The sequence below is a fragment of the Truncatella angustata genome (assembly GCF_020726525.1).
Source record: "Truncatella angustata strain MPI-SDFR-AT-0073 chromosome Unknown BKA67scaffold_5, whole genome shotgun sequence".
Lineage (NCBI taxonomy): Eukaryota > Fungi > Ascomycota > Sordariomycetes > Amphisphaeriales > Sporocadaceae > Truncatella > Truncatella angustata.
Window position 1 is genome coordinate 1,364,182 of NW_025763385.1, and position 20,025 is coordinate 1,384,206.

The window sequence follows — 20,025 nt, forward strand, 5'->3', positions numbered from 1 at the left end:
TAGTACTTCGTCAATTCACCTTACCCATATTGCCTAATTTTGAGATATTCCAGGATTGCTTCCTACTCGGAGAATGCTACTAATAAGGACCTGCCAAGTTGAGAAACTGTCATTTACAAGCTTATTTCGTTGGCGACTTGCTCACTGCAAGGCGTTAAGCGAAATGAGCTTTCCCACTGTGGCGTGCTCTCTATCTATCGGCCCTCACAACCGAACAAGTCCGAAGCATGCCGTCGGCTCAACATGAATGCCTCTAGACTAGACTAGACCAACTCACATAATTTTCGGCATCGTTCACATCAGCACCAATTGCAGCTGTTAGGATTTTGCCTCCAGCTTTCCCCTAACACTATTTGCTTGGTTGTTGAGTCTATCAATGCTCTAATTCAGAGTTAATGTAATAACGACGACATTGAAAATTGTATATCAATGACCACTAAATGATTTGGTTACAGTAATTCGTGCAATAAACAGCCATTCAGGATTCCCTCTGCGCTGCCAAATACCGCTACATAGCCGAAATCAACGCTAAACTCTGCAGCTCTTGGGGCATCCAAGGGGCTGTAAGCCATAGTACGATGCTAACTACTGTCTCCTCGACATTGGCCAGTAAGTCGTATCTAGTCTAGATTTGAATGCTCCAAGAGGAATGGTGGAGGTTATTGACTGCTGAACAGCGATACTCACTGCTTTGTTTTATGGTGCCATCGCCGACCAAAAAGGGAGGAAATAGGTCTTCTTTCCCAGTCTCTTCGTCCTTCTGGTGCAAACAACAGCAGGCTTTGGAATAGTTGCTGGTGGGTCACTCGTAGAACTTGTGCCGACCTCTAGTATAGCGCTTTTGATAGGAGGCGGATTCAGCATCGCTGAAGCAATGGAGCTTATCATGATAACGAATATCTCCAATGATAAATGGCGGTAAGCAATCTCATTCGAATTTGTTGAAATTCCGTCTTGATTCATCTTCCAGTACGATGTTCTTTTATATGGCGATATGCAGCGTGCTCTTCGCAGAGGCATTTGCGTCATTAGCTGCTGGACGCATAATGGCCACTATTAATGGGAAAATTACACCTCTGTTGGTAGGACTGCTTTTTATCCTTGGGGGGCTCGGTCTGGCAGCCATACTCCCAGAAACACTCAAGAAGGGAAAGGTTCATTCCCCAAGCCGCTAGGACGTCCATCACCGTAGTAGGACGGAGAACGTTTATTTCTATTCTCTGCATAACACCATCGAGTCCGCGAAAACCTCTTGGAACTATATGCGAAACAGCACAGGTATTTGGTTCCTCGTAATGCCTGCAGTGCTGGTTCTTCCACTGGCGACTACTTCAATAAGTGTCCTTGTACGATGGCTTCCTTCGAGATATCATATGGAATATTCCGCCTCCCTCAACAGAAACCTGGTCAGGGCTCTCGAAACTGTTGCTGTTCTTCTCATAGTAAACCCCTTCGATCTGCTACGTCTGGCCGTGGCTAGCGCATTTCGAGCGCGATGTTGTACTCCTAAAGGTTTTTACGCCCTGTTGGCCGTTGATATTTGCATTGTCGCGGCCGTCCCATCTTTTCAGGGCACCCTAAATGGCGTTGTTCTGTTCAAAGTCGGTTCGCCGGTTCCTGAACTTGCTCGTTCTGCTGTATCGCAAATGGTTAAAAAGCCACATCTCGGTGTATTGTTCGCCTTCTTAGCAATATTAAAGCAGATAAGATTTGTGGTTATGAGCGTCAAAATAAACTCCCCTTGCCAAGCTGATTTGCGAGACGGAGGCGGAACATGGTTTGAGAAGCCCTATTATTTCTCGGCCGTATTATTCGTGGTTATGTGGCTAGGCTGCTGTTGGCACATCCCCGACCATCTCCTCAGGAGGAGGAGGAGGAGGTGGAGGAGGAGCCGACTCGGAGGTCGATGGTATAGACTTTGAATTGGGCTCTACAGTCTAATGAACGGAATGTTGATGCTGGAGCTGAGTGGTCGTAATTGTTTTAGTTTGTACCAACTAACAGGGATCGACCACAAATCCGATGCTTTATTTTGAACGATTTTTTCGCAACAACGGGAGGAATCTTTTGGTCTATCCTGAGAGCCAAGGTGCCCAGCCTAATGGGAGCAGGTCTGCCTTATATGATGTGGTTCGCGGAACAAGGGGTAGCTGACTAAGAACCCATCGCTCATCACCCTTTACGGAAGCGTCACATTTGGTAGACAAGATAAGAACAATAAATTCCCTATTGAATTGTTCCTTGCTTTGTTGCCTGTCTATTTGTTGCCAACTTAGAGTCACATCTATCGCGAAAGTCTTCGAGGAGAATGAGAAATTCTGGGTAATTTAGAATACCACCTACGATAACGCCATGACTAACACAGCTCGATCAGCCATTCTATGTACAAATCGAGGACACTATTTAGTCGAGACTTGGAACAACCCTAGTTGGAAAGGTTCCAGCTGTAGAGCTACCTGCACAGCGTGAAGTACATCTACGTGGCCTCTGCGATAAGGTTACCAAGTTCGCGGACCACATGTGTGTTGCTTTGAACTGTGTACTGTATAAACAAAAACTTTCTATGCCGTTTGACTAATGCCAACCCCAAAGTAACAATCATCGACCAGCATCACCGCGATAAGGTACTACTAAGGACTGCCCGACTAATAGAACGCAAAGTATACACGCGAATGTAGGCATTGTACAAGTATTAACGCAGGGTAGGCATAGCTTCGACCCAACACCACTAGATGGAATACACACCACGTGTAATACGCATTATGTGCAACTACCTGTTTTCCGACACCATGGTGTTTATCCATTTCCTGTTTACTACCGAAGCTAAGCTGTATCTTCAGCCATGCTCCTTTCACTACAACCATCATCTCACAGCGCGACACTAATGATTGTTACTATGTGTTTATTAATCAAATGACGAGATATGCAGTCGTTACCACTCAAATACAAATGCCTCTCTCCGCCCGAGCATAGCTATGCAGATATGTCAGTCATTACACAATCGTTGCCGAAGTCAATGTACTTTTATGTCTATCCGAAGTAACAGCAATGGAAGCTGAATATGATGAAATGCATGTCTGGTCGCCGGAGCTATTCTCACCTTTCAGTCCCCGAGTTCACTAAGCAGGATTCTAGACAGCTTACTGCAAGGAACGTCCCTGCGGACATTGCCCTGACGATCAATCAGACACCGATGGAATGAATACTCTGAAAAGGCCAAGCCGCGTAAGTTACCACAAGCGCCGCTGATTGCGGGGAGACGTCAGCCATCGCTGCAGCCACAACTGTATTTTCAAACTCAACGATTTCGAGTGGATGAGGGGTTATTTCAGTTCCCACTGGCTTCAAGCATCCATAGAGATGGGATTGGTATTAAGATTACTCTGTTGCTAACTTCGAATGCTCGATAGACTACTCACTCTGATGTAACATCTGACAGTCGTGCACAAAGATCAGGTTGAGGCAGAGAAGCTGTACCAAGTACAATACAGAGACAGCTACTACAAGAGCTCGAACTTGCAGTAAGCTACGTGAGCTAATGGGCTCCTAGCGAACGTTTAATAGGCGACGCTTGTCAGATCGAAACGTTCCGAACAACAACGATCTAAGCCTACACAGTACAATGATCAACCACTAGTACTAGCCAAATTCAAAATACTTGGGTTCTGGGGCTGAAGTTCCAGTCTAGACTGTTGTCAGTCCCGTTGGTGCATGACCCAACGGAAGAAGGAGGACCCTTTGTCCACGGCCGATGCTGGGAAATCTGACCTCACAAAGCGATAAGGAGGTATCGTTGAGTGCGAAAGTCCAGCAGCTCATGGCACGATAGCACATACGTGAAACACATTGAACTCATTAGTGAACGCATTTACTGTGCCATTTGTGGCTGAGTTGTGTAGATAATGGCAGAAAATTGCACTTCAGCATATGTACAAGCACATGACTTGAGGGCAAGGAAGAATGTAATATATCATTGTCAAATGTCCAAATTTTGAACCCCATACCAATGGCAGAGCTAGCTGCGAGTCGATGAACTCCTGGCGCCATCCGAAAACATTGTACCAACTCCGTATTAGTGTCCATTGCCGGATTCCCATGCAGTCATTTTCACCGTGAAATCCTAAATCATGGCAGTCGAGAGAATCTCCCAGGTTGTCCAAATCCCAGACAACATCACATGTTGTAGACCGTCCCATTATCACACAAGTATAAGTCCATATCGACCCCCTCTACCTGCACAGTTGAAGGTGTAACCATGGTGGGGTCGAAGCCCAAGCCGAGCGACTGGTGATACTGAGCTGCCGTGGCCATATCCTGTTCTGTCTTCAACTGCATGTATTCGGATTGTAGTGATGTGTATGCTTGGCTCAAGACATCGTTCCTTTGGTGGGCTTCTTGCAGGAGGTCTTCGAGATCCTTAATGCGTTGGTCCTTCCTTTCTCTATAAGCCCTCTGAGAAGCGCGGTTTTGAGCCCTCCGACGCTGTGAATGAGAGTCAGAGCCGTGAAATCACATAACAATCATGGTTACGTGGGATTTATACTTACAGATAGAACTGACGGTGGTGCGTTTTTATATCTGTTCTCGCGCTTGCGTTTGGGCTTTTGATTTGATTGCGACGTCTCTGACGGGGTTGACTCTCCGGAGACATCGCCATGCTCAAAGCTCGGATCTATGCCTGGATATGTTATATACTAAAACCAACAGTTAGCTTGATGGTATAAACCACAATAGGTGTGAGCCTTACTGTAGAGTCCATCGGGCTTGCTGATGCGGATGACTCTAATCGTGATTCGGACTCGTGGTACATATAAGGAAAAGAATTGGCCGGCGACGGGTAGTCATAGTTATCCATTGCAGCGGGTAACCAAACTAATCTGGCTTGTGTAGTAGCAGCAAAAAGCGACGGTCGATAAGATTGGGTATGTTCCTTTATGTATGATTGAGAGGGAGACGAAGGTTTGAGGCAATGCTGGTATGCTTTGAGGTTGTTAGTGGATAGTAGTCGGAAAATGAAGTCAGCTGTAGGAGCGGAAGTACCCAGGTTATATCTATCGTCCACAATGCGAAACCATCCAAGATAGTCCGAATTCAACGACACTTACTGTTTTTTTGCAATGATGGGCAAAGGTAGGACCCCTGCTACAGCACGTCTCTAGCTTGGCCAAGCAATGCTGCCGACTTGCAACGTGCATACAGTCTAAAAGTATTTGGAGGTACCTAAAACCCCACTATGGTCTTGATCATCTTAGCGTTCAATAGCGTTGCATCGTTACAGATATCCCAATGCCAGGTCTGGGTCCTGCTAGGATTTGCTCGTCCGAGACGTCAGGCCCAGGACAGAAGTTGGATCTCCATGCAGGAAAACCTCAGGTATTGGTTCAAGCTAGGCAAAGGATGCTAATGGGGGCCAATGAACGAGGCGCGGCAGTGCGGCTCACTACGGGCACTACCAATTTGGCCATTACCTCGTACTTGTACCACGGGCATGTAGCGAAGCACAGCTGCTGAGATGCTGGCGCTGATGCTGAGACTGTCCATTTGATCTCCGGGACGGTTTTCACCTGTGTTTTGATCGTCCGGTTTATTGCTTGCTCGATATGGTATCCTATACGACCCGGTCATTGAAATACCATACAGTGACTGTGGTTTCCGAAAGCCGAAACAGCCCGATGACCCGGATGTAATACGGAGTATGGTATTCACCTCACGTGTACCTGGCGGTATAGCAACAGAGTTGGTTGGCAGATCAATAAAACCGACAATACAGCCGCTATGAGTTAAAAGCTTCCGCATATTTCTAGATCTGATTATTTTGCAGATACATGCGATCTGTCGTGTTACCACACATAACGCCCATTAGCCATTTTCAAACTTCAGGATGCACTCTCATGGCAATCTAAGCCGCAGTTGCCACAATTAGTATCTCCTCTTATTAAGCTATACTCATTCCTGCAACAAGAGGATTGGCAATCCGGTAATCACCTGAAAGCAATACGTCCAATGTCTTTGGGTGGATGTTTTCCAGTCTTTGTATTAGTGTAAATGGATCCCTGGCTATTTTCAGCAGCAAACTCCGAAGCTGGTAGGGTTCTTTGAGACGAGCGATCTTAAAACAGAGATCGCCAACAGACTCTCGAGACCCACCAACGCACATAGTATTTGAATCAAACGAGAAGCTATAACAGAACAGTCTGGAATGTTGACCGGGTGTGTGCAAAAATGTTCAATTGTAAATGCTGACGAAATTACTATTTAATGACCCTGGTGATTGCATAATCGGATCGGAGTATCCAGAAATGGAACGGGTGCCACATGTCAGAGTGTTGCACTCACAAACCAGTACCTAGACTAGATTCCATATTGCTGAGCACTAGTTCAGCATCTGCACAACTTGCCTTTATACTAGTGGTGTAAACGTTAGTGAAGCTCGGTCAGATATACCAGAGTAACAATCCATGGTTGATTTACACACTCAGACACGTCTTCAGGAGGCGCATGTAGAGGTGAAGCACAAGGTGCTAATAGAGTGTGAGATTTTAGCACACTTATTGCAGCTACTTCATCATTTGCGTTTCCCTGGCTGGTCTGCGCAGTGGCTAGGGGACTTTGTCTCCTTATCTAACCTACCACAGTCTGTAAGACACTTACGGGGTAAATGAGGCTACCAATCGGTACGAACCGAGAATCCCTTCTCGGGTCAGCAGCTTTGCAACGGAGACCTGTCCAGACTTTTTCAGCAGACAGTTGTACCGGTCTTTTATGAATACTGGATTTCATCTTCAAATACGGGACAGATGCGAAGTATCGTATAGTAGCAAGTGCTACAGAGTAGATACTTGAACGATCGTGGGAAAAAAGCCTTCTAGATGGTTCGTTTTCCGCGAGTACCAGCTCTTCCAACGGCCCGCGCTAGGGATGCGGGGGAGCAAGCCAAATCGTCGGGTCACGGACTGATGTCCCGCCTTGTCCGTCAACTTTCAACAACGTCCATGTGTGCCAGCCCTGAGGCCCTGGGCTTTTTAAAAAGAAAAAATTAAAAAAAATTGCAGCCATCGAAGCGGGGCCACATTCGTATAGTCCGTCTTCCAGCAACATCACGTAGCTAAATGTCGTCACGACAGTGGTTGCAGCGCCACAGCGATAAGCTAGAGTCTAAAATAAGGTTGTAAGTAGCCATCTCCACGCGGCTTCAGCACGACGTTCAAGGGCTGTGTAGGCAAACATGCACGAAGGTCTCGAGCTCTCTCTCTCTCGAAACAAATGTTATTTTCTTTTGTGACGTCAAACTGCTTTTACATATACCACAGTAGTGCCTTTCTACTACGACTCGTCTGAACCAAACTCAACACTCACTTAAGGTTACGTGTCAGCTCAGCAATACAACTATCTTCGCAAAGCTTTACCATCACATTGAGACTTTGAACATCGATATGTAATTCTGATAATTCCACCAATCGTAACATGTGACAATTATTAGGAATCACCGCTTCGATTGACACAAATAGGAACAAAGCGTCCGACTGAGACCTGCGGCTGAACCCCACGACATGGCTGGGCTGCATTGACAATGCACCCTGCCAAAAATTCTCTAGCTATCTCGTGTCACGTAGCCAAGTCGATGTTTTCAACGGCGTGCGCGAGAGATGCTGACTGCCAAGAAGCACCAGTCTGGAGAGCTGCTGTGACCATTTCGCAGCATCCGTAGTCGAGATGAGTTTCTTGGTTTATTACGATTAAATACAGCTTCCCAAATTGCTACAGCGGCTAACTGTTTCAGGCGACGACCTCAGATGTTTGGCACCACCTTGAGTCTGTTCAGATGTACTTTTGAAATGCCATCAAGGACTGAATGAGATCCTGTGTTTAAGGGATCCTCGAAATCACGAAGGCCGGATTTAATATCTCCATCGTTCCATCGATTCGTGGACAAGTTTCGAGAAACACCTGGCTCAATGAGGCTCTGGGGATTCAACACCGCCGTATTTAATACCCACGTGGAATGGAACAGCGGTGACAGGTCCCTGCAGAATTCCTTAGCAGTACCAAGCGTCACAAGGTAGAAATCACCACATACCGGCCGCTATCGGTACAGTTTTTCGTCACGAGATCTGGTAATTTGCTGTCTTTCCAGGCGCTCCACGACCGTCTTAGATCCGCAGACACAAGCTTTCAGCAGCCCCACGTTGAAGCACCGTACAGCGACACTAAGCAGGGGATAACAACACCCCTGTCTACTTCAATGTCTCGCATGCTTATGCAACCTGAACTTCATAATTGACGAGTTGTTGAACTTAGGCAGGGGTGAGGATACTCCATGGGGCACCGCTCTCACCGGCAAATAGTTCCATGTTTATTCATAGCCAGCCTTGGTCTGATCACGGCTATATCTGGCTCGAGAGGCTCTCCTCGGATTGCGATCGTGGACGTCGCCGATGGTTCCCAGGAACCACCCGCCAATAAGATATCTCAGCCGTAACGTCGCAAGCTTGAGCATCTCTTCTTTTGAATTTCAGAAACGAGCGGATGGAGCCATAGGATCAAGATCGCCACTCGGGGGCCGCTACTTTTAGAAATAGTATTCAGGGGTGCATGGCGAGAACACGAACCTCCAAATCTACTTGGTATCTGTAGGCCACCAGGAGTTTCATTTTGGGCGCATTTTCCTATAATCACGGCCTAGGGAATATCTACTTCTGGCCAGGAACGTGGCGGAGTGATCCATTCAGCTGGGACACCAAGCAGCCGCAAATTTATCAAAAGGGTGTTCTATACGGATCCTTCTTGATCAGGCCCCACTTGGGAACTTCTAATTTTGAACAAGTATCTAATATTATTAACAAAAGAAATTCCTCAGATGATTCGACTCTCATAACTCGTGGTCCTTGTGCCTTCATTTCGCCGAAAGGCACGACAAGCGTCACCCTACCAGGCCTAGCCGTGGCAGGAATTGGACTTGGGCAACGCCGTCTCCCAAGTATTAATTTAGCTTTGTAATGGATGTTGAACTTCTTGCCTGATATGAATTCAACTCCATAACATACTTCCATTGCAACCTTTGGGTGATTACCAACCCAATTTGAGCAAAGTTCTGACAACGCCACGCACAAGGTATTCGAGCCACAGGCTACGATGGCCATTGCCACGTGGGCGGTGAAAGCATTGGCACATGGAAGCATTCATTTCGTCGAGCGCATAATGCCCAGTGTGGCACACAGGACATAATTCGTGACCGCTATGGACCCCTGCCAAGCATAGTTCAAGTACTCCGGCGTATTCATTTCATCTAGGCGTCCTCGTAAACCACACTGTCGTGGGCTGTGTCTGTTCGCTTTAGTCCGACGGAGAAGCTACGAATGGTCAGCCTCGTAGGGCACCTGTCATAAATATGAGACAATTGCACAAAGTACCATCGCCGTTTGTGAGAAAGAGTCATGGCGGACATATAGTAAGCGGACTTGCCTAAAAGGAGACCGCCAGTGCTCGGCGTCTCGTGTCTCATTGGTGGAGCGAGTCCGGTTGAACTCCAAAAGTCGGCCATGCGCCTGGACTGATGTAGAGCACTTCTGTCCATCGCTATCAGTCAGTGACATCTTCGTGGCGGTCGACGAACTGGCGTTTCTGCCTTTGTTATCAAACTGCAGACACGCGTGACTAGATAATGCAAGCAGATAGGTCCAACATCACCGCAACCAGAGATATGATACCCATTCGGCGAGCGCTGGCAGGGCCAATAAAATACGCGGCCGGATCTCGATCAGTCCCAGTCGACACGGACCACTTGGAGGCCTGCACACGGGCGGTTGCATTTGGAATGTGGCGGACCAATACAATGGCAGCCAGTGGACATATCTCCGTCGTTCCGCGCCGCCATAATTTCTATTGGTGAGCCCCAATCATTTGGTGGAGGATCTTTGGTATACCCAAGGTTGAACAGACGAACTGCATGATCATTTCCTCATTCCACGCTATGCAGCAATGCCGGCAACTCGTGTGGACACCCCTCGGCTTTCGCTTCAGCTGTCAGTAGAGCATGTTTCGACATCTCACCGCAACACGGGAACAAAGCGGCGATGCTGCTGTCGGGTGGCACTTTCAGCAACGTTTCATGGCTTCGACTATAATGACACGATGACAAGCCACTGGTCACGGCAGCGACGTCTATGCAGAAGCTCGCATCGAGCCGAGACGGAGGCAGGCAGAGAACAGGCGAGCTACTAAGATACCGGCGTTTGGACTGTACTATGGTACACAGTACCACTGGGTAACAATCAGTCATAGTCGCCAGAACTCTGAACAAAGCTCTCCATCATGCCCAGCACTATCCGGCCACCTGTGCAGCCTATTTCAACGTTCGCTGGATACTCGCAGCCTTGATCGCATCTCTACACCCTCGTAGGGTCTTGTAGATTCATTCAAGAGCGCCGTGTCGAACATCACAAAGATAGTAGCCCCCCCCCCCCCCTGCCCCTCAAAAGTGCCTCTAGACTAGGGTGGAGTCAGAGACCCTTTGTGCGTGAGCGGCCCGGCTAGCCCCAGGTGCTCTCAAGATCAGTTCTATACCTGCCTAAAGACTCCATAGGGAGGCAAAAGCACCCGCTTACCAGCTGTCGAGAGGCTTGAGCACACACCAAATGGAAGCGAGGAGCCTCGTAGGGCTGGTGGCAAATTAACGGGCAATGTGAATCGTGAACGAGAGACCAGTCGCCTGTCGTACGACGAGGCCGTCCCAGCGCAGGAATGCCTACCCTGTCTGTTGGTAATGCGTCTAGTCTGGGAGTGGAGTATCTTCAAGACGGCCATGACTAAAAGCAGTCATGTCCTTCGAAGGGATGTCAATTCAACCACGGCCAAGGAGTGCGTGACCGTGTGAAACTATCTGGGGACGAACGCCGCCATAGCTTGTTCCTAACTATCTCGTGGTATGGCCATAATCGCGTCTTATAATCTTACAGACCCCTATCAATTCTATCACAATTTCCCACGCCCACCGCTTCACATGCTAATCGAAACGAAATAATTCTGGCACGAGAACAATCCTGGCAAAGGTTGATCTTCTATGCTTTTAGAAGTAGATGCGCCACGACTCCTAGGGCTATAAGGACTGAACGGCCCTGAACCTGGTCTTGACTATTTCTATGAAGCGGGCAGTTTACATAAGGCTCAAGCCACAAGGCATTTTAGCATCGGAAACTTGGCCACGGATGGCTCATGTTGTTCTTGATCGACACGTTTGCTAGGTGCATCAAGGAGCTTTTGACGAAAGGCTGATCGATGTAGCTGCCAGTCCATCTTCAGCCTGGGTGACGCCGGCCTCAAAGCCGATGCGTCTACTCAAGCCAAGACTCTGCTTGAATCTAGCCTTTGCTTCGTCCATGTCGCCCATCATGGCTGCGATCTCACCCAGGTTGCATAAAGCGACAGCACAGGCCTGATCACATTCTTCGGTCCGGTCATCGCCGGTCACCTTTGATCCAGTTGCGTGTGCTTGAGTTGCCCATGACTTGGCGCTGGCAAGAAGAGACGCTCTTGTGGCACGAGGTTGGCCCTTAGCAGCTGGCGCGATTGCATCAGCCGAAGCAACCGGTTGTTGTGCCAATGATATTGCCAAATTATTCACTGACTTGGTTAGTATAGCAATACACAGATGAGGAAGCTAAATATGGACAGTCTCAAGACTTACTCAGGACCGCAGTATGACAGCTCTTGGGGGGAGACATAGTTAGTGCTTGGAGGAAGAGTGGAGCTGCCAAATAGTGCTTGTCCTTAGATTCGTAGTGATGGGCTAGAGCTGCGTATGGTATTAGTATATCCTTCAGATACACGGTCGATTTAGGATGATCTTACCTTCTAAAGCGCCTCCGATTTGTTCAGGGGTCATCCAATCGCCCTCACCTTCCTTCACGCCTTGTACCTGTCGGCGCTGCAGTTCTTTCAGAACAGTCTCGACGGCCCAGATGAGCCGCTCTCCGGCAGTGTCGCTTTGAAGTACATGCTCGTCGGCGTACAGCTCTCCAAGCTTGACACTGATTCCTACCGACTTGCCAAGCACCCGAGTGCGTTTGCCCCATAGGTTTTCTTGCACTTCTTCCTCTGGGGAATCGGAGTTTGTGTCCTTTTTCGCTGCCTGGACAGGAGCCCCAACAAGGTTGCCGTCTTTGCCAATGAGCCCCTGACGGTCGGATTCCTCCATCTTTTCGACCCATTTCTTGCAGTCACGGAGAAGGGCCTCCAAGACGTCAGTCGAGTTCTTATAGCTTCCGATCTTCTCCAGCCATGCAGCCAGCTGGATCTTGATACCCAAGACACCATCTGTGAAAGGGTCGATGCCGTTTTGCTCACACTGCTCCAGAGCCAGCTTGTAGTACTTCAAGGCGAGTTTCGGGTCGGGACTGTAGTTGCTGTAGTATAATGCACGTCGCATCGATTTGGCGACATCGGGGGGGAACTTTGTGAATTGTTCTGACTGGAAATAGTTGTAATATGTGTATATTACATAGACAACAATGACCGAAATGCCAGCCAAACTGTGAAGCACGAAAGCGTTAGATGATGAGTTCCTGGGCATGGTGCGAGGTTTTCACGTACAGTGCCAGGGCAATAACGAGCTCTTCGGGGCTCTGACGGTATAGTCTTTGCAGATTTTGTCCACGGAAGGCGCCTATCAAGGGACGCAGACTCAAGCTCTGCCGCAAAGCTCGAAGCAGCAGTGACCCAGACGGCGTCGGCGGTGGTTGGTCTGAAAACTTCTTGCCTCCAGTCGACTGACTCCGCGTTTGCTGGAGCCTCACGATAACGAGGGCCTCTGTATATCTACCGCCACTCGTTTTCAGATGGCCGTACGGTCGCTGGAGCTGCGCTTGAGCCAGCCCAAGATGGGATCTCCGGATCCCATTGAGCGGACGCAAGGCGCACATACGTATCGCTGACATGTTCATCTAAGAGCCATACACAGGCATGTTGAGCTAGACGATGCACATGAGCATTTGATTTGGGGGGGGGGTGAGCGCGTCAGAGGATCGAGAGCGATGCCGAGTGAGTGATTGATCGATCTTGAACTGACGACTGCAGTACGCCGTAAATTTGCATTGTAGCTCCCGAGAGCTTGGAGCTCGATTCGACCCACAGCGGGCGGCGTGTGGACGCCAAGCTTGCCACACAATGGCCCATACGGTACGACGGTCACAAAGGGGACTGACTGGCTTTTTCAATCAGATGGTGACCGTCACATCGCCGAGCCCCGCATGGCCAGTCTTCTTAGCATTGGAGAATGTCATATTGAATGCATTCATCGTGAGCTCCCCCAAGCTTCGCTTTGCGTTGCGCCAAGCCTCAAGCTCAGGCACGGAACAAAGCCGCTAAACGGCCTCGGTAGTGATTGGCCCCACTGGAATGCACCAAATCAATCACCTCATCGCAAAGGGATGCTCCCAGGGCCTGCATTTATAGCCATCAAGGAATCTTCGCCTCTCGACATCACCACCCCTCCCTTTTTCTAAGCGCCAAGGACGCTTCAATCATTTTGACGCAAGTGGACTCACTCGATTTCTCAACACCAAGTATACACAGCCCGGCACGAGACAACAACCCCGCTTAGCAGCAGACTCCTAAAAAGAAAATAGAAAAAGAAAAAGAAAAGCATCGCCAATCATCGCCATGTCTGGAAAGTTCGAACCAAAGGTCCCGGTTCAGTTGAACCCGCCTAAGGATGATGCTATCTCTCTGGATGATCTTGCGAAGGCCGATGGTGAGTAGCCCGCCACTACTGATGAAGTGCGGCATGTTGATCTGGTTGGCTCCGTGAATTCGAGAGTCTCCCGGTTCTTGACAAACGACGCTTGCCTCTAGAGTCGCCGGGGTCGGAGAAAAGGAACTTCGTATTGACTCGTTTCACAGGCAGCGAGGGTCAAAAGTGCTTTGTAGCTATCAAGGTACGTGGGCCTCGATTAGTTCGGGAGACTGTGCAGCATATCGCATTTACTGTGTTCCACGCCAAGTCACAAGTCACAAGTCGCTCGTCTATTGTTCAGTGGCTAAGTGCGGGTTCTAGGGCAAAGTTTACGATGTCACTGGCAACAAAGCGTACCAACCGGGAGGTTCATACAACGGTGAGTACCCTCGTTTCACGACTTTCGTCCGATCTCTTGATAGAAGATCCCCCCCCCCCCCCCCCCCCCCACTCCCAAAACGGATGAGCACAGCGACTTCAACTTGGTAAACAGTCAGCTTCTTCGAGCACTCAGATACAATCCGCTGTGTCACAAAGTCCTGTTGAGTTACTGTGATGTGACTGTTCGCTAACTATCATGCAGTCTTTGCTGGTAAGGATGCGTCTCGGGCCTTGGGCAAGACATCAACCAAGGCCGAGGATGTATCGTCAGAATGGAAGGACCTCGACGATAAGGAACAGGGAACGCTCAATGACTGGGTCACATTCTTCTCCAAGAGATACAATGTTGTTGGTGTCGTTGAGGGAGCCACCAACAGGGAGTAAACACTCACATCGTTTCACGTCCTTATTAAAATGCATGCGCCAGTTACTCTTTGGGCACATTGGTCTGACTGAGGCTCGGCGGCAAGCACATGTCTGTCCCTGGATAGGTTCATGGAAGACTTGGACCTTGCAGGTAACTACTTTCGACAGGAATTCAAAATTCAGCCGTTCCTCAGGAAACAGTCTCTCTTCTAAGTGTCCTACATGTCAAACCACGGTAACACCAAAAGTTATTAGGGTGGGTGGCATCCGCCTGCTTTTATCCTGTCCACAGATCCTAGAGACTACATTCGTACTGTGTCAAGAATACCCTTGCGCTCAGTTTTACATGAACAGCTGATACAGGTGGTGAAGTAGTTCTCTGCACCTTGGTATAAATCGATGGCCCATGTAGTCCTTGGAAGAAATCCGCCTCCGCTTACCTGCCGCAAGCCTTTTATAAATGTGGAATCGGATCTGATTCGTTTATCTACCCTGGCTACTCGCAATATCTACTACCATGCGTTAGGGACCTTACAGCAAGGTCGCTGGGTCGATCATGACAGTCGTTCCGATCTAGATCTGTATCTGAGACAAGCCTTGGCATGAACAAGCTCACCGACTGACAGTATGAACCTGCATCCGCCGTGAAAACAACATGACAATGCGGTCAAACTCCGTCCCCTCACATTCGCATATATCCACTTGCTGTTTCTGCTACCGTACAACAAGCACTGCAGCCGTGACAGGTTTCGGACCTACGTTGTAATCAAGCCACCAAATCAACTGCTGAGTCTTGTTAGAACAAGCTAGGCTCAGGTTCTCCAGCAGTAGTTGTGCTACTCCAGTAAAATCCCGAGTGTTCTACCGTCGCCGCTTCCATGGCCGCATAAGCTTCACCACTGGTAGACAAATCCATTTGGCAGAAGAGGCTCCGCAGCGTTACTGTACGACGACGACAAATTAAGTTCTTACATTGTATCACGTCATGGGCAGAATTCTCGCCGGTATATACACCAACAAGTTACAAAGCCAAAAAGTTCAAGATAAATTAGACCGTGGAACCAGTCAAGGTACACTTTGTTCGGAAAACTGCGCATACTACATCACATAAGAGATTTGGCGATATCGTCGACATGTATGAGCTGATCAATTCTCAGAGTTGATTTGTATCAATTCGTCATTGACAGTGTATCATACATATCGTACGTTGTGCAACTCTTCCATGACATGTACATAGATGAACAGTATTAAGCTTTTGTATCACCCCAATCAACGACCGTGTAACACGTTCGATGAACTTTTCTTTACCAGGTACACGCCAAAGCACCTTTTCTAGCTTCTGGGCGAACGAACCAAAAATACCGACGACTCCATGGATATAACCAAGACTGCCTATGCACCTATGCCCGCATCTCTAAGAAGAAGCAGTGCAACAATGGGTTGGTTGAGCAACGCCTGGCTCCATAGGAATGACCAGGTATCCCCCCCACCACCATGGGAATGAGCAATGTTGTCTGCGCCGGCACTTACGAAGCTCCACCTCTCGACAGATGCCAAATGATGCCGCTCCTAACATCAAAGCGGTAGCCACTCGTAAGGCAGGACTGGCAAAGCTGGCCTTCCTGCTTCCAACACTCCCGTAGCACCTTAACGCCAAGGCATTCGTGGTTGGGATCGTTGCGAGCGAAATGACAGTAAGACTTGAGCCGGACAGTGGAGTGGCGACACTCGAAAAGAAATTCCTCCCAATCACACATTGCCGTCTCTATTTTTATCGTCTGTGGAGAGCTCTGTGTGTGTATTGATTTACGCCGAATGCTTATGTCCTGCGTTCTGGGTTATAATTAGATCGTTGCAAATCAACAAGTCCAGTGAGTTGATAACTTGCCTGGACAGAGGTGATGCGTGATAGTTAAGCGCGGATTAAGTCAGAAAAACAAAGTGTTGCAGATCGTTATTCGCTAAAGTGCCGTCACGCTTTTATATCTTCATTATGGTGATTTTGTTTGCTTGGAGGTTACTGTGTGCATGTAGAGAATCACGCCGATGCCACTACCAAAATACAAGCACTAAGCGAAATCACGTCCGAGTCACATAGCTATGGCCCAACTCAGCTTCTAGCTAATGGTTCATTTCATGTATTCTGGAAGGATGCACCCAGTCGTGGGAAAACTGCATGCTTGAAACAGAAAACTAGGAAGTCTTATCTTGGATATGCTGCACTGTTTGGCTTGGTCTCTTTTGACCTATCATTTCCTCCATCTGCAATTTTGAAGATCCCCCACCAGCTTTACCAGGCTCGCCATAGCATTCTGTGTGAGGCTAGAAGACCGGCCTAGTGACTCCGGGCACCTGTTGCCAGTCATGCTCATGATGTACCACAACACATATGATTTTGAGGTGTTCAATTTGAACAGGTGGGCCATGCCGAAGTTTCTCTGGAGATCTAAAGACCTAACAGACCACCTAAACGTCGCTTATCGTGAGTCTGGCGTAGCATTTGCCTCTAAAGTTCATGACTATTTAAGAACTAGCTACTTTTAGCTTAAATAGGAAACGTAGATATCACGATAGCAGATCGCGAAGAGATCGTGAAAGATGCCAAAAGTGACAGATTGGTTGCATTGGAGCCGGGTGGTTGCCAGAATGTCGGTTGCCCAGACTCGGACTTTAGTAGCAACTTTCCGAGTACCAGGTAAACACGTTCTTCAATGTACTCTTGACGAATCAGAACAGTTCGAAAAAGAAATTCAGACTGCGGATAGACGCGGAACGGTCCGGGGAAGATGACAAGAGGCACAAGTGCCACCTAAGCAAACATTAATTCCTGGCGTCTTGGCAAGGACAACTGCATGATACAGGTATCTGACATATGATTAGCTAGTTCCACTTATTCGCGGCTATGTGTTAAGTGCTTGTGATGAATTCAGATTCTAATTTTACCCAACGCGCTCCACGAAGATGCGATTCACGATGAGCCAGGTTTGGCACTGATACTGCATACTAATAGGCAAACCTTACGCAAATGAGATAATACTGTCTCTAGTTGTTTATGCGGGATACCGTTATCAGAAAGATGACATTAAGTGATGTAGAATAGCTCAAGGGAAACCTGCATTTGGGCTCTTGTGCCATGCTGGGCTACCCGTCATCCCACATGTTCCTGACGCGTTGGCGTTACAGTTGGGTAGATTTGATCGGTGATACCTGACGATGCAGAACTCGAAGTGACAACTAGAACTGTCTAGAGAAGCTAATGGGTTTGCAGCAACCAAGTTGTCTTACCTCAGATGGTAGAAGTAAATGCTCTTAGCCGGTCAACAAACGCTGAACATCGGCGGGAATCGGGCCAGGGCCTGACGCATTTTGAAAGAGGGACCTTCGTTACAGTTTTTGTTCGAGATAGAGTCCTTAACAGACTTTTCAAGGTCGCCCACTCTATGAAATGGCATTACAGCAGCTGGTAGGCATAAATGCTTGATGCAGAAAAATGGAGAAGGTCTTCCACAATTGCACTAAGAGCAAGTATCTTAACATAATTCTTCGACTTGTCGAAGTGGATTTAAATGTATCGAGCGTAGGGAATTGTTATAGCTATGTATTTTTCTCAACCCGTGTGTTACTTGAATATACCATACTACGGCACACGACTGTTTGCTTAATATCTTTGAAAGACTTTTATTACTAGCGATCCGCTAGCTCTGTGAACAGAAATTAGGTTGAGAGCAAATATACTCTCTGGGCTCATTCCAGCCCAATTTGATACAAACGCCGAAACCTTCTTAAGAATAGCCAGACCGGCCAAAATCGCAGCCCAGTTCATGTTACTCTATTTCAGGCAACCAATACAGTCATGTGTTTGTGTGGACCAAGAAACGGTTCAAGCACATGGCAACTGGGCAACAATGGAACCTTTAAACCTCGATATATACGTGTTAAGTGCGCCGCTGCCAGCACAACAGGATAGTCCTGGTAGATCACCGTCTTTATGATCCAACTCAGTCGATTTGGGCCATCTAGATCAGAGATCAGTGTCGTGACTTCGCATGTTGTGTGGAAGCATGCGTGTCATCTGTAATAACATGGTTTCAGCGGTTCATTCGCTCTATTATTTTAGTAGAAGCAAATTTCTAAACGTGCTGTTCGTTTTGTGATTAGGAATAAGATAATGCGAGTATTGTGCTCGATAGGGCTACGCAACTACTATACATAGATGCCCAATATCCATGTGGTCAAAGGTCATTCCCATTAGGAATTAACCTACTTCCACTCAATGAGACCCCATCGGCGGTGGCCCAGTTAGATACAAGTATGGAATGGGTATTCAAACATCCTTGCCATGTCGATAAACTAACCCGGTCAAACTATCCCCCTCCTTGTTTGATTATATAACTTGAAAGAAGCGTAAGGAGAATACACGGACATCACAGAATCCCGCGGTATGTTCGCCTTAGTGTGATAGACCTTGATAAGACTTATAACCAAGGACTTAATCTGGTATAAATGCCTTCATAGTGGCGCGTACTTGGCTGTATTGACCTAGGCTGCTGGTGTTGTTGTTACAGTAACGGGCATTCAGCTCAGCTGCTATGGATAGTGGCGTAGCTTGTTTTGGGCCTGCCTTGACTATGCGTGCGGCTCTCCAGTGACATAGCTGTCACTGCACGAGCCAATGGCTATATTTGCGACACACTTTTGAAGTTCAATAGTCTAGAGTCTTGGTTTGCATGCGCCTCTGAAGGTTATCCAGTCAGACGAATGGTGCATGTTAAAGACTATGGATTTACAGGAGGATTTCTCATCATAGAGATAATATGACCTCATTTTCATCTATTCATAAATATATGACAACTGGTGTCGCCGAGCCCCAGATCCCTTGCGTTCTGTATTACCATGAAACCATTTGGCCACCAAAGTGATCTTAACATGGTAGAAGTTTAGCTTACGTTACCGCCACGATATTGAGCTCTCCCCATCCACGCCGGCACGTGAAGCCATGGGCATGCAATGTCCTTTGTGACACCTATGTGTGTCCGCCAATGGTGCCGCCGGCCCCAAGATGCCAGGTCTCCGAGGTTGCGCCATAAAACCGAGCACTCAACTGGTCTGACAGTAATAAACTTTTTTATGTATACGCAACAGCGACGTTGGTTGTCACCTAATATCGCAGGACTGGAGCTGAACCTCCAAATAAGCAATGCCGTCCCGGATTCTGACGGGTCAATAGTGAAGGGGTGGGAGAGGAACAATCGACTAATCCTTGATGCGGCTTGCTAAACATGATCAAACAGCTAAACAATCCGGATATTCATTCACTGAAGTAACAGACACAGCTCTGCGACCGATCTTTATTTACATGTCAATGGCATCTGTCTCATGTGATATTGGTTTCAACGGAATGCCAAATCGCACGATCGCGCGCCATGCCGAATTGATTGATACCGGCATTCTGAATTTGTGCTGTTGCTTCTCTGCCGAGTACGTACACGAATTTAGCGTGTTGAGGCCTATTAATGCATTTAATTGGCCTCTTCGGCACACTGCGCCAC

General features: G+C 48.0%; 5 protein-coding genes across 5 annotated transcripts; 2 read left to right on the forward strand and 3 right to left on the reverse strand.

Annotated features, from left to right (window-relative positions):
* Window positions 1–1,101: 1,101 nt before the first annotated feature.
* Window positions 1,102–2,074, forward strand: BKA67DRAFT_304288 (uncharacterized protein). The gene has a single exon (XM_046096097.1). The coding sequence runs from the start codon at window positions 1,263–1,265 to the stop codon at window positions 1,920–1,922; it is 660 nt and encodes a 219-aa protein (XP_045957194.1). The 5' UTR covers window positions 1,102–1,262; the 3' UTR covers window positions 1,923–2,074.
* Window positions 2,075–3,970: 1,896 nt separating this feature from the next.
* BKA67DRAFT_304320 (uncharacterized protein) lies at window positions 3,971–5,148 on the reverse strand. Its single transcript, XM_046096098.1, has 4 exons — window positions 5,041–5,148; window positions 4,748–4,980; window positions 4,548–4,694; window positions 3,971–4,482 (listed from the first exon to the last, which is right to left on the reverse strand). Exons 2-4 carry the CDS (start codon window positions 4,853–4,855, stop codon window positions 4,174–4,176), a joined length of 564 nt encoding a protein of 187 aa, XP_045957195.1. The 5' UTR covers window positions 4,856–4,980; window positions 5,041–5,148; the 3' UTR covers window positions 3,971–4,173.
* Window positions 5,149–8,617: 3,469 nt separating this feature from the next.
* On the reverse strand, window positions 8,618–9,476 carry BKA67DRAFT_304502 (uncharacterized protein). The gene is made up of 2 exons (XM_046096100.1): window positions 9,463–9,476; window positions 8,618–9,350 (listed from the first exon to the last, which is right to left on the reverse strand). Exon 2 carries the CDS (start codon window positions 9,177–9,179, stop codon window positions 8,757–8,759), a length of 423 nt encoding a protein of 140 aa, XP_045957196.1. The 5' UTR covers window positions 9,180–9,350; window positions 9,463–9,476; the 3' UTR covers window positions 8,618–8,756.
* Window positions 9,477–11,024: 1,548 nt separating this feature from the next.
* Window positions 11,025–13,049, reverse strand: BKA67DRAFT_304347 (uncharacterized protein). The gene is made up of 4 exons (XM_046096099.1): window positions 12,589–13,049; window positions 11,848–12,527; window positions 11,684–11,791; window positions 11,025–11,619 (listed from the first exon to the last, which is right to left on the reverse strand). The coding sequence occupies exons 1-4, from the start codon at window positions 12,936–12,938 to the stop codon at window positions 11,246–11,248; spliced, it is 1,512 nt and encodes a 503-aa protein (XP_045957197.1). The 5' UTR covers window positions 12,939–13,049; the 3' UTR covers window positions 11,025–11,245.
* Window positions 13,050–13,656: 607 nt separating this feature from the next.
* Window positions 13,657–14,494, forward strand: BKA67DRAFT_659575 (cytochrome b5-like heme/steroid binding domain-containing protein; the record flags this gene model as incomplete). The annotated part of the gene is made up of 4 exons (XM_046107464.1): window positions 13,657–13,747; window positions 13,897–13,931; window positions 14,051–14,108; window positions 14,313–14,494. 4 exons carry the CDS (start codon window positions 13,657–13,659, stop codon window positions 14,492–14,494), a joined length of 366 nt encoding a protein of 121 aa, XP_045957198.1.
* Between the last annotated feature and the right edge of the window lie 5,531 nt (window positions 14,495–20,025).

Bases quoted from the DNA above. Each gene is read 5' to 3' on its own strand.
- BKA67DRAFT_304347 (XM_046096099.1), bottom strand. From the start codon at position 12,938: ATGAACATGTCAGCGATACGTATGTGCGCCTTGCGTCCGCTCAATGGG. The intron at 12,528-12,588 runs GTACGTGAAAAC...CGTGCTTCACAG, and splicing joins CTCGTTATTGCCCTGGCACT to TTTGGCTGGCATTTCGGTCA. The intron at 11,792-11,847 runs GTAAGATCATCC...TACCATACGCAG, and splicing joins AATCGGAGGCGCTTTAGAAG to CTCTAGCCCATCACTACGAA.
- BKA67DRAFT_304502 (XM_046096100.1), bottom strand. From the start codon at position 9,179: ATGCTTCCATGTGCCAATGCTTTCACCGCCCACGTGGCAATGGCCATC.
- BKA67DRAFT_304320 (XM_046096098.1), bottom strand. From the start codon at position 4,855: ATGGATAACTATGACTACCCGTCGCCGGCCAATTCTTTTCCTTATATG. The intron at 4,695-4,747 runs GTAAGGCTCACA...TGTTGGTTTTAG, and splicing joins CAAGCCCGATGGACTCTACA to TATATAACATATCCAGGCAT. The intron at 4,483-4,547 runs GTAAGTATAAAT...TCTCATTCACAG, and splicing joins CACCACCGTCAGTTCTATCT to CGTCGGAGGGCTCAAAACCG.
- BKA67DRAFT_304288 (XM_046096097.1), top strand. From the start codon at position 1,263: ATGCGAAACAGCACAGGTATTTGGTTCCTCGTAATGCCTGCAGTGCTG.